Source organism: Vombatus ursinus, unplaced genomic scaffold, assembly GCF_900497805.2.
Source record: "Vombatus ursinus unplaced genomic scaffold, bare-nosed wombat genome assembly UNPS02014821.1, whole genome shotgun sequence".
Taxonomy (NCBI): domain Eukaryota; kingdom Metazoa; phylum Chordata; class Mammalia; order Diprotodontia; family Vombatidae; genus Vombatus; species Vombatus ursinus.
Genome location: NW_020954599.1, coordinates 4,847,132 through 4,860,275, shown reverse-complemented (window position 1 = coordinate 4,860,275; position 13,144 = coordinate 4,847,132). Strand labels below are relative to the sequence as shown.

Genomic DNA, 13,144 nt, shown 5'->3' with positions numbered 1-13,144 from the left:
CTCTTTCTCCTCTCTCTCTTCTCTTCTCTCTCTCTCCTCTCTCTCTCTTACTTTATTTTTCTCTCTCTCTCCTTTCTTTCTCCTCTCTCTTCTCTTCTCTTCTCTCTCTCTTTCTCTCTCTCTCTCTGTCTCTCTTTCTCTCTCCTCTCTCTTCTCTTCTCTTCTCTTCTCTTCTCTCTTCTTCTCTTCTCTTCTCTTCTTCTCTTCTCTTCTCTTCTCTTCTCTTCTCTTCTCTTCTCTTCTCTTCTCTTCTCTTCTCTTCTCTTCTCTTCTCTTCTCTTCTCTTCTCTCTCTTCCTCTCTGTATCTCCTTTAATTTCTCTCAGAAATGCTTACAACCTCCCCCACACCTCCCAGTTTCCATGTAGTCTTATTTACTTTACTGTCGATTTATTTCATTTTACTTTAACTGTTACTGATTAAGTGATGAGAGGTATTATGATATAAGGAAGACTTCTGGAGTCAGAAGACCTGGGTTCAAATTCTGCCTCTGATGCTTACTACCTTTATTTCCTTGGACAAGTCACTTAATCTCACTAGGCCTCAGTTTCTCTATCTTTAACCTGGGGTGTTGGTCTACATAGCCTCTAAGCTCCTTCCCAACTCTAGAGCTTGATCATGGAATATGGATCCATTAGTGTTCCATAATAAATGTTGGTAAAAATCTGAAAAACATCAAGGTTTTGTAGAGTAAAGGTGGATCAGAACCCAAATACTTCCCTGTTACCTTCTCAGTGGACTCATATGAGAGGACAAAGAGTGGGGAAAATGTTGCCTGGTTTAATTGGTGTTAGTGTCTGTACCAATGCTGATCATAACCTTTCCATACCTTAGGAGCCAAATCTTAAGAAGGCCGGCCTTCTAGTAACGTGAAATAATAATAATAGTAAAAATGATAAAACCTGCATGAACGAAAAATATCTTGTTGTACTCTATTTTACTCTTGCCAGAGACAAATCTTTTCTTTCTTCAAAAGAAAATCTTATTAATGTTTTATCACTGAAAGCTATGTCAAGTTAAATTGTATTTTTTTCTAAGGATTTTCAGCATGAAGTCATAAGATTGTAAGGAAAGAGCACTAAAAGAAAATTGAGGCCAATATAGTTATGACACAAACCAGCTGAAGCCAGAAACTCAGTTAAGGATGTCACTCGTGAAACCCCGCGGCAACATGACACAGTAATTGAGGGCCTTTTCTTCCTCATCAGAGTTAGATTTCCTATGTTCAATATTTCAACACCAGGAATTTGTTTTTAATCAATATTAAGTAGCCTTGACATTGTCAGGAAGATAGAACCTCATGTCTAATATTCTTTAATAGTAGAATATGCTAGTAACTGGATTGTTATTCTTCATACTTTGGCATTTTGGTGGCTGATGTGAGATAAGAGGTATTAAATAGGAATCAGTTATAAATTTCTGAATAAAGAAAAATAAATATTACCAAGAAGAAATATATCAATCAATAAATATTTATTAAATGCCTATTATGTGCCAGACATTGTGCTAACACAGGATAGAAAGAAAGGTAAAAAAAAAGTCCCTGCCCTCAAGTAGCTTGTGATCTAATGGTAAAAGACATCAGATTAAAAGAAATGGAAAGGGAGATGGGTAGTGGAGGGAGGGTTCCTGCTGTGGGAATATGATGTAGTCCAGGAATGCAGCCAGAAAGGATGAGATGGCTGCCCTGAGCCCTAAATGGAGGATCTGGGAGGAGCTCACCACTATCCAGTCTCTACCATCTCTAATGAGAGGAAAGGATGAGCAGGTGTGAGTTTCGGGTGAAGTGACCCTGTCAAAGCAGCTTCTAGAGACCATGGTGAAGTCTAGCAGTTCAGTCAGGTGGGGAATGATGGCAAGACTCCTACTAAACAGCTATTTAAAACGAATACCAAATACAGAATCATCTCCTCAAAAGTAGAATTTCAGAGAATTTACATAGTTGTCAAATAGTGTCTTCATTACCACCATCTTTCTCTTCATTCCTAGCTGGGTGCCAAAAGTAAGCCAAAACTTTAGGAAAACTGGAGAGGTGGGTGTTGACTTTAATGGCTTCCGTCTGAAGACATCAAGTCAAAGAAAAGGAATAGATATGGGTAGCTTTCCAGTAATGAGTGCAGCTAGAGAAAAGTTTCCACTATTTTAATATCTTAATGCTTTTCTAAAAAATTCATTGTGATACAAAGGGAACATTTTCTATATCAGTTCACAGTTCAACAATTTTGAAAACTGAGTATTTTTTCCCACATTGTTTTCCTCATTTCTCTAAAAACAAAAAAACAAAAACACTTGTACTTGACTTTCTAAACATTTTAACTCTCTACTACTTGGAAACAAAAGGGTGTTTAATACTTCAACTGACTTGGTTTTTTAAAATTTTAATAACTAATACTACTGAAGTAGTACTTATCAGATATCTTCTTTAAAGTCATAAAATCCACTTAAAACTCAGCAAAACCGGTTAACTTTACAGTAACTCTTTAAGAAAGAACTTTATTCCTCAGGATAATAAATTTTCAGATACACATGGCAGTACATAAAATAGAAATCAGGCCTCCTTCTTGTAACATTTGTGTACTTCATAAAAATAATTTTTTGTTTGTACTTTCTGAATGAATGAAAAATGAAAGAATTAGGGAAAGTACCATCTCCAAATAACTGAGATTTCTCATCAGTCTCTCTGTCTTTTCCTCCCTGCAGATTACTATGCTCTATTTGGTACCATATGCCATGGATGTGAATTTCCCATAGAAGCTGGTGATCTGTTTCTGGAAGCTCTGGGTCATACCTGGCATGATACATGCTTTGTGTGTTCAGTAAGTAAAAACTTCTTTTCTTGAATTAATTGAATGCAGTGTAAAGCCAGATTTGTGTGAGAAAAACAACTAGAGTATCTCTTAAGCCTCCAAACTTAAATGAAAAATAGTTTATAGTTATTTTGAAAGGTGTATCAATATTATAAGCAAGTTTTTCCCCCCACTTTGGTAAGTTTTGAGTACCTTTCTCTCTGATGTGACATTCAATAAGATCATGTATTAATAATAAGCATGTTTGTTTTGATGTTTTCAATGTTAAGAAGTACATTTTTATCCCATCAGTTAAGCTAGTGTTTCTTACAATGGCAAAAATGCTTTCGGTGGATATTAGTACCTTTCAGGGACATAGATAATTTAATAGATAATAGATAATATAATTATATAGCTAATTAATGATGATGACTGACATTTGTATGGCACTTAAAAGCTAACAAAAATCTTTACATCCCTTACTTTATTTCAGAATCACAACAATCACATGAAATCTGTACTATAGATCTTGTTATCTAATTTTTAAAAGCTCAAGGCCACATGTGACCCTCTAGGTCCTCAAGTGTGGCCCTTTGACCACTTTGATCCTTGTGATACTGAATCCAAACGATTCAGTCAAAGGGCCATACTTGAGGACCTAAAGGGTGACATGTGGCCTTGAGGCCACAGGTTACCCACCCCTGGTAAAATCAGAGACTAGGAAAATGTGAGTTTTCTGGGTAGCATTGATACAGCCAGCACCAGCCCTCTGCAACTATAATAAAGTCTAATCTTAATTTTTTACTGTATGAAAATTAAATATTTTAATGTCATCTTCCTCATCAATAATCCTTTAAGCATTCCTATAGGAGATAGTAAAGATATTTTGTTAAATGATCAATCTGCTATTTTTGTAGGGTTTCTCCTCCTACACCCCCCCTCAACTATTGAAAATGATTCTATCAATGAATTTTAGCATAAACTGAAATATTTTTCCATGTTTTAAAAGTAAAGACAATATACAGTATAGTACAGAAGTGTCCATCTTGGGGCCAGTGGAGTGGCTAGATCAGACTAAAATGTAATTGGGAAATATTTAACAAAATAAATAAACACTACAATAAAACATTAATAATGTCACTATGTACTGGCAAGCTTAGAGGCCTCATTTTCCACTGGTATAGTGGATAGAATTGAACTTGTAATCAGGAAGAGCTGGGCTGGAATCATACTTATAACTTTTACATCTCTGTCATCCTGGGCAAGTTACTGAAAATCGCAGTTGAACTTTAGACTTAAAAAATGAAAGGTGAAAGATGTATCCTAATAAGTGATATATGTTTGGTGGAAGGAATTCCCACACTAGATATTCTCCATGCTTAGTCACATATATAAAAAGGAAAACTCTGCTAAGTGTGCCCTGCTCACATGTTCCTTTTTTTATTACATTCTTCTGGGATGGATGAAAACATCAACAACCACCAGCCCTCTGTAACTATCAAGGTGCCACCTAGACTGGAGCCTCAGCCACAGGGGAGGTTAAGAAAATCAACACCTTAGCTCTGTTACTATCAAACTGGTGCTGGGGGTGGAGTTGCTGGTGCCTCCTAGGAAGGGTGAGAAAATCAACAGTGCTCTGGCCTTCCATATTATCCATGTGCCACCCAGAATAGAGCCTCAGCTTCGGCAGAGGCCAAAGAAAATCAACAATGCTCTATTATTTATTGGGACGAATGAGAAAATCATTTCTCCTATGGCTGACAAGGGCAGCTAAGTGGTATAGTGGATACTGGGGCCTGGAGTCAGGAAGACTCATCTTCCTGAGTTCAAATTTAGCTTCAGACACTTACTAGTGACCTTTCTCCTTTCTTCTCCAACCTCTGGCAATGCAATCCAGCTTTTGACTACAACATTCAACTGAAATTGCTCTTTCCAAGGTTACTAATGATCTCTTGAATTCCAAATCCATTGACCCTTCCTCAGTCATCATTCTTTTTTTACCTCTGCAACTTTTGACATCATTGGCTGTCTCTTTTTTCTCGATGCTTTTTCCTCCAGTGGCTTTCTGTTCTCTCCTGGTTCCTATGCCTTTACCTGCTCCTTTAAGTCTTCTTTGTTTGGTTATCATGCCTGACCCACCCTCTTCCTGTGAGAGTACCCCAAAGCTCTGGCTAAGATTCTCCCCTCTCCTTCCCCACCCCCCCTTTCCTTCCCCCTTTCTTCTCTGTTTTCTCTCTTGGTGATCTTATCAGCTCCCATGGTTTCAGTTATCTCTATACAGGTGACTCTCAAATCCCATATCTAGTCCTCATTTCTTAACTTGAATTGTCCTCAGTTTTTCTCTGGACCTTCTATCTGTATGTCACATAGACACCTGAATACTCGATGTGTCCAAAGAAGAAATAGTCATCTTTCCTAATCAACCTACCTCTCCTCTTGCTATCTCTGTGTCTGTGAAGGTCTCCAGTGCCCTTGGAATCATCCTTGTTTCTTTCTTGTCCCTCAGCTTCCAAATCTAACTAGTCACCAAATCTACTTCCACACTAGCTCTTGAAACCATCCCCTTATTTCCACTGAACAGCCACTAACTTTGTTCACACCTAGAACACACCTAGAACCTAATCTCTCACCTAGACTGTTGCAGGTGTTTTACTGGTCTTCCCGCTTCTAATCTTTCCATTCTGATTTGTCCTCCACCTCGCTGTTAAAATAATCTTCCCTTCCCAAAGTACAAGACTGGCTGACCTTTTGCTGAAGAGTCTTCAGTGGCTCCCTGTTGCCTTTTGGATAAAATACAAACTCTTGTTTGACATTTAAAACTTTTCGTGGTATCTTAAGTTCACCTTTCTAGACACTACTATCCAGCCAAACTGGACTACTTGCTGTTTCCCTTATGTGATATTGTATCACCCTCTTTGGTGCCTTGGCAAATATTCGCCTCCTGCCTGGAATATTCTTCCTCACCTTTACTTCTGAAATCTCCAGCTTCCATCAGGGCATAGTTCAGGTTCTCCTTCCTATATAAAGCCTTTCCTGATCTCCCCAGTTATTAGTGCTTCTCACTCCTCTTCCCCTACAAGAAGTACTTCATACACATATTGCATCTTCAGAAGCAGTGAAACACAGTGGATAGAGTTCTGGACTTGAGACTCAGAAAGATTGGGGTTTATGTCCCACTATTGATACTTAATAAATGTATCACTGGGGCTAGTAACAACATCTTCTCTAGATAATTCAAGCAATTCCCTTGACTTTAGTGACTGTTTCATGAAAGTTTTAATCTACCTTGTGGGAGGGAATACCCAACCAGGAGCAGAAGTTGGCCACATTGATGAAATCACAGATCCTTCACGTCTTCACCTGTACTTTTCCTTTTATTAGGTGCCATATTTATTTGGCAGCTAGGTGGATAGGTTGCTGGACTTGGAATCAGGAAGACCTGGATTTAAATCCTGCTTTAGACACTTCCTAGTTGTATAACTCTGGGCAAGTTACGGAGCCTCAATTTCCTTTGTGAAATGGGAATAATAGCCCTTACCTCCCAGGGTTGTTTCAAAGACCATATGAGATGATATGTATAGAGCATTTTTCAAATCTCAAAGTGCTATATGATAAAGTGGTTGATGATGATGGTGGTGGTGTTTATACATATCATATCCTCTCAATAGAATGCAAGCTTCCTGAGTACAGGGACATTTTTGTTTGTCTTAGTATCCTTGTGCCTAGTACAGTGCCTGGCACACAGTAGGCACTTAATAAATGCCTTTTTGAATTATTATGTACACACATATTTAAATGTATATGAATATATCCAACCGCTTTCAGTTATCCAGAGCAAAGGGGGAAAGAGAAGTATTAAATGAAATTGACCAAGGTGTCCAAAGTTCTTGTAAGCTACTAATTGTTATCTCTTCCATTCACCCTACTTTGACAAGACCTATTAAAAGGTATTGAGGCAGTTCTGTAGGGTTCAGGTGCTTCATCAGTCAATACAGAATCACTCTGAAACAGACGCATCTGCAGAACCTCCCTGTCTATGAAGAATCCTTCTTCTTCTGGGGGGTTTTCAAGGCATTCTCCATGACAATGGCAAAAACCTGTAAGGAGTCTGTCTCCCTGTTCTTGTACCTCTTGTGGGTATTGAAGATCAAAGGATTGTGGAGCAAAGTTATCACCGTGATTCCAGCTGTCATCCATATGGCTGAGATATTTATCTGTGTGCTGCCATATGGTTGAACAATTCTTATATAATCTTAACATATGCCTGGGAAATACCTTATTGGAGGAGATACTCCAAATCTATCTTGGCTGAGTCAAATGCTTTTTTGTAATTAGGCAATTAACACAGCAGAAGTCTTACACGCTCTATTTTTCAGTTCACTGTGATTCTGAAGATGTGGTTTGCTGTAGAATGTTGTACCAGTCTGCCTGTTCCTTTCTCGTATTTCATCAAGTATATATGTGTAGAGACTTACTAGTTGCCAATTTCTTCTCTGTTACTTTTTTGGATAATGATACCAGCTGTGGTATTTTCCATTCTTTTGCAATCTTCTACTCTTTGAGGTATCTTGAAAATCAATTCACATGTTCCTTTAAAACTGTGCTCCTTATATATAGCACAGATTTCCTGGAATATATTTAGTTGGGTCAAGCTGCTCTAATCAACTTCATTTCCTTGAGTGCCAATTCTGTTTTTTTACATAGCACATCACATACAGAATTATTTAAATCTAGATGAGGTGTCATTGATGGCAAAAATAGATTGCTAGAGAAACAAAGAAAGGACCAAATAGATAGAGGATGTATATTGTTTGGATTATGTCATGCAGTTGGATGGACGGTCCACTGAGCTAGTCTTCTCTGTCCATGTATCTTAGATGGGCATAGCAGATGAACAATGAATTAGGGGCTAGAATTGACCAGGAGGAGATGAGGCTTCATTTCATTTCTTTTTTAACACCAAAGTTTTCCCTGGTGGTGCAGTAGAGCTGTGAATTAGAAAACATCACAGCCCAGAAGAACTCAAGTCCCCACTGGCAACAAGTGGTATAAAATGTATGATCAGTGAAGGAGGCAGGCCAATCTTGTGCTGAGGGCACGAGAGGACAGATGGCCTAGCTGAGGGCTGTAGTCATATCCACAAAATATTAAATGCACAGGATGAAAGAGCCTAGTTCACAGGATGATGAAGGGCGCCTTAGAGTTCAGCACTTACATTCCATATGAGGAAACTGAGGTCCACAGAGGTGAAAAGACTTGCTTTAGCTTACATAAATAGTGAGTGGCAGGGATGAGTGTTAACCTGCACTGGTGGAAAGAGTGTTCACATTAAGAAGGTCACTGGTTTGTCAGAGAACTTAAAAATGACTTACGTGTCACAGTCTTGCCCAGTTCTAGTTTAATGATATGTTAGCAAAGCAGCCAAGGACTATTCAGAATTGGTGAAACAAAATGAGGGGCAGCTAAGTAGCACAAAGGATAGAATGCTGGCCTGGAGTCAAGAAAACTCATCTTCCTGAAATCAAATCTGGCCATGGACATTTGCTAGCTGTGTGACCCTGGGCAAGTCAATTAACACTATTTGCCTTAGTTTCTTCATCTGTAAAATGAGCTGGAGGAGGAAATGGCAAACCACTGCAGTATCTTTTCCAAGAAAACCTCAAATTGGGACACAACTGAGGAAAATAAAATGAATTTAAATCGACCTTGTTTTCAAAGAAGCATCGTGGTATTCAGGGGTGGGAAACCTGCAGCCTTGAGGCCACATATGGCCCTTAGGTCCTCAAGTGGGGCCCTTTGAATCCAAACTTCACAGAACAGATTTGATCACAGGGCCCCACTTAAGGACCTAGAGGGCCACATGTGGCCTTGAGGCCTGAAGGTTCCCCATCCCTAGATAGTAAATAGAATGTTGGACTTGGAATCAACATGTCCTGTGTCCATACTCCATCTCTAGAACTTATTATCTGTATGACCTCAATAAACTCATTTAATCTTCCTGAACTTTCTGCTTCCTTATTTGCAAAATAGAGACAGCAATGAATACTTGGAGTACCCACCTAACAGGGCTGTGGGACTCACTCTCCAATGTCTGTTCAGCTGCTTTTGCAAACCTTCAGTCACTGAGTAAATGCCAATTGCTATGGTACTAACTTTTAAGAGGTTATATAGAGTGTTGGTACCAATCAGTTCACAAAAGAACTAGTTCTGGGTCACATCAACACCTTTTTAAAAATGTGCTATATCTATTTTGCTAAGTGTATTCAACAAGATGTTGATGGTTTCCTGAATGGTTTTTCTCTTCTTTTCAGGTATGTTCTGACAGTTTGGAAGGGCAGACCTTTTTCTCCAAGAAGGATAAACCACTGTGCAAGAAACATGCTCATTCTCTGAATTTCTGAAAAGAAATGACATAATGAGAAAGAAGAAAAAAAATGAAGAGTGAAAAGAAGATGGATTGTACTAGTAGCTAATTTTTCATAGGCTAATATTCATATCACTTTGAAAAAATATGCAGAAAGGATAAATTTTTATACATTTGTATGGAAATATTTGGACATGTAAAATAGAGAGAGGGAGATGGCATAGAAACTCAAGGTTTTTCAAGGCATTTTCTGCCCATAAAATAGCTGTCAGGCCTGTATTAACTAGCGAATATTGTTCATCTTGAAAGAACTGGATGAAGAATTTTTTTTTTTTTGGTGAATGGTGTTCTTTATGCTGAGACCTCAACACATGCTCCTCTCCCTCCCCCCAGTCAATGCAAGATCGCAATCAATTTATAGATGGATGTTGAGTAAATCTGGGGAAAAAATCTATAAAAATGCCTCAGATGTTCCCATCTGTATGAGAAATTTAAAAATGAGACTTCTTCCTCAAGTTAAATGAAAATTTCATTAGGTGATAGGTGCCAATCTTTTTTTTTTTTTTTAACTTTCTGTGTAGCTATGCTAAAAACTGATCACTTATGGAAAGAAATGCCAAAGGAATTTTGGATGCAAAATGTGCAAATGTTTTAAGTGATGTATTAATGAGGAAAGCCTTTTCCCCTCATGCAAGCATCTATTGGAACTCATACATAAACTATGTAGGTTAACCTTTTAGTAACATGAGACCATCTGGTATTCATTATATGCATCTTTCTACTGGTACTGTGTTCTACTCTTAGCCTTCCCTTTTCCCCAAGAGTAGAATATGACAAGAAAAAAAAAAGTGAATGGTCAGAAAGTTGAGCCTTTCTCCCTTTAAAGGGGTTGGGGAGGTAAAGAAAGAGAGGGAGAAGAGAGAGGGGGAGAGAGAGAGAGAGCTTTTGCAAACCTTCAGGCACTGCATAAATGACAGTTGCTATCTTATTAAATTTTGGAAGGTTACGTACAGCATTGGTACAAATCAATTAGCAGAAGAACTAGTTTTGGGTCACATCAACACCTTTTCAAAAATATGCTCTCTCATTTAGTGGCCACATTCAAATTTTTTTTAAACTTTCTGTGTAGCTGTGCTAAGAACATTATTTTTGGAAAGAAATTCTGAGGAAAGATTTTAAGTCAGTGGATTTTATCTAAAAGAAAATCTACACTTTCTAGATTGATAAATCAGAGCAACTTGTGAGAGTTTGATTGGTTGAAGGATAAAGAGCTTTACTTGGACACAAGATTTTTCTGTAATTACAGATTTGGAAATTAATTAGAATATAGAGAAACATCATTTTTGAAATGTGATAAAAATATATCCTGTGTTCTTTGATTGTTGAGGGTTAAAAGTAGCAATAAGTGAAGCTCTTTTCAAATTAAATGCAAAAACATTTCATTTGAGAGTTTTGTGATATTAAGGATGGAGAAGTGATGACTTATTGGCACATTATTTGCTTTCCATATTTAGTGATTAAAATTATGCGTAGATCTAGGGAGAGAGAAATCATGATCATATTAGTTGGGTGTCCCAAAAGTCTTAATGCAGTTTAAAACTCAAAGCTTTAAACTGCCTTAAGATTTTCAGGACACTGTATATATTAGCTCAGCAACAAAGATGCCGGGCATTTAATGGTTTTTTAGTTTAGTTCAGTTTTTTTTTTCTCTTGTGTGTTTCTAGCGAACAGAGGGAAGGTCAGTGTGTGCTTCCTCATGGTTCTAAGTTTTCATTTTAGACTTGTGGGGCAAGATGTTTCTCTAAAGGGATGGGAGCGTCCAGTCCCTCCCCGGGCCCATCACTCACTCCCTTGCCTCCCTTCCATTGTGAGCCTGTTTGTTCAGGAGTAAAGGTTGAAACTGCCCTCTTTGTTTAAACTCCTGAACTCGAAAGGCAGCTGTGCTGACAGGCTGTTAATTTATGGTCTTAACCAATTTATGTTATATGTGGATTATAATTAATTGAAACAAATCAGAAGCGGGAGATGTTGCGGGTTCTTAGTATCTAGGAAGGGGCGAGCGCGCCCTGGGGACTCAGCCGGCTTCTCCAGCGCTCTCGGCTGCTGCGCACCTGCACGGGGGCCTCTGGGACATCCTGCCTCCCACAAAGTCTGCAGCTTGGGAGCAGTTCAAAATGGGTTTCTGACCTGCTTTGCTGTGCGCTGGGTCCTTTTTCTGCTCCCTCTTTTGTTTGTTTTAGGACTACGTGCCAAGATCTTATTCAGTAGTCTATGACATTTGTGTACTTGGTAAGAATTCTTGCCTGGAATTTGGCTGAAGTTATCATACTTTAAGGACTTTTTTTTTTCTTAATTAAAGAAGTATCCTTCCCTTCCCCCACCCCCACCCCACATTCCTTGGAGATCAGGTCGTTGTATTTCCCCTAACGTCCATTCTTCCTGCCAGGGGAGAAGCTGCTGCCGAATTTATAATTCTCTTTTTGTGCTTTGTCTCTCTAGTAACTGAGTAGTTAGAAATGTCAGATTATTGGCAAATCGCTAATCCCATGAAAATAAGTTCTGTCTACTGCTCATAAACCAGAAGGATTTGTGTATTTTCTCCTAAGAAAGGGTAGATCTTAATACACGAGGGTTAATCTTTTAATACCAGGCTGAGCACTTTATTGTCCGGGTTATCTCCCTGAGTATTTATTGTTCTGGTTATAGATAGCTCCTAGTTCAAAACAGCCTTCTCTGTTTTTGCTGCTTCTGTGCCGTTCATTTATTTTCAAGCTCTCTTGATGTATATTTTTGGATGCCAGATTTGTAGCACAATTTAACAATGTACCATATGGCCCTAGATAGTGACTAATCACTGGGAATTTTCGAAGTTCCATGATTAAAATTACTGATCTAGGCTTACCCAGTATTTTAGTAGGCCTCTAAGGGTCAAATCCTGTCCTCCAAAGTATAGTGGGTGTTGCTACCAGAAGCCTAATTTAAAAAATTCGTACCTTCATTTGTGCATTTAAATGCCCTAAATTTCAGGTTCCCCAAGAAGCTCCCTCTCCTCTCCTGCCCATAATCCCTGATGGTTCAGACTTCATATTAAAGCCTAGGACTAAACTAAACTGTAACTCTGAGAAATGTTAGGGTATGAGCTCAAATTAAGACAATAGGCTTTGAATAAAAAATTATTCACGCAGCATTATCTATAAAATTATTTATAATGAGAATATATTAATATACAGATTTTCAACAGGTGAGGTACTCTAGCTATATTCATTATGCACACTGCCTCCAAGGAACTTTCCCTGTCTTTGCTCTTGCGTGAACTTAGATGTAATTAGAACAAGCTGCCCATATTAGTGTGGAGTAAATGTCTCAGTACATGTAATTTGGAATGCAGTTTCCTCAGTTACTTTAGGAAGACAGCTTTGCAGGCATATAAAAATAAGGAAAAATACACAAATTGGTAGAAAAAAATTACTGCACCATCAATTTTATTTCTGCTTGATTTGTTTAAAAGGTTTGAGATTTCCAGTGTGTCTTTTTGTTTCTCTATTAACCTCTAACTTTTGCTTCTTTCTGATTATGTTTCTAAAAAACTGTATTCTAATCAGTTTTGCTTTTGGATAAGTATCCTAATGAAAAGGCATATAAACAGCATGCTGAGCAAAACAATGCCTTTATGTACATACAAATAATAAATAGCTTCATAATAAATAGGTGTGGTGTTTCAGAAGAACATGTCTGGGTTTTTTGTGGCAAATGATTCTCCTTTTAATCAGTCATGATAGGAGTGGGGTTATACTCGACCCACAGTTAAGCACTTTTTATCCCATTTTGTTGGCCCAACAATCACTCAGAGTTAAGCAATACTTGAAAATGGTGCATCAATGTAATAGGCTTTTTTTTTTTCAGGCTTATTACTACTGTCTATCACTAGCAAAGCTGGTCATTTATTTAGCTGTGACTTTGTCCGTCTCCACTATCTACCATCACTCTGGCCAAGG

At 38.2% G+C, this 13,144-nt stretch overlaps 1 protein-coding gene across 3 annotated transcripts in view; it reads left to right on the top strand.

The window, feature by feature from the left end:
* Positions 1-12,873, top strand: part of PDLIM5 (PDZ and LIM domain 5) — a 223,650-nt gene extending 210,777 nt beyond the window's left edge. For all 3 annotated transcript variants that reach the window (XM_027837431.1, XM_027837429.1, XM_027837430.1), the window contains exons 12-13: positions 2,700-2,815; positions 9,097-12,873. In XM_027837431.1, the coding sequence (XP_027693232.1) occupies positions 2,700-2,815; positions 9,097-9,186 (206 nt within the window). In that variant the 3' untranslated portion in view covers positions 9,187-12,873. The remainder of the gene's footprint in view (positions 1-2,699; positions 2,816-9,096) is intronic.
* Positions 12,874-13,144: the final 271 nt, after the last annotated feature.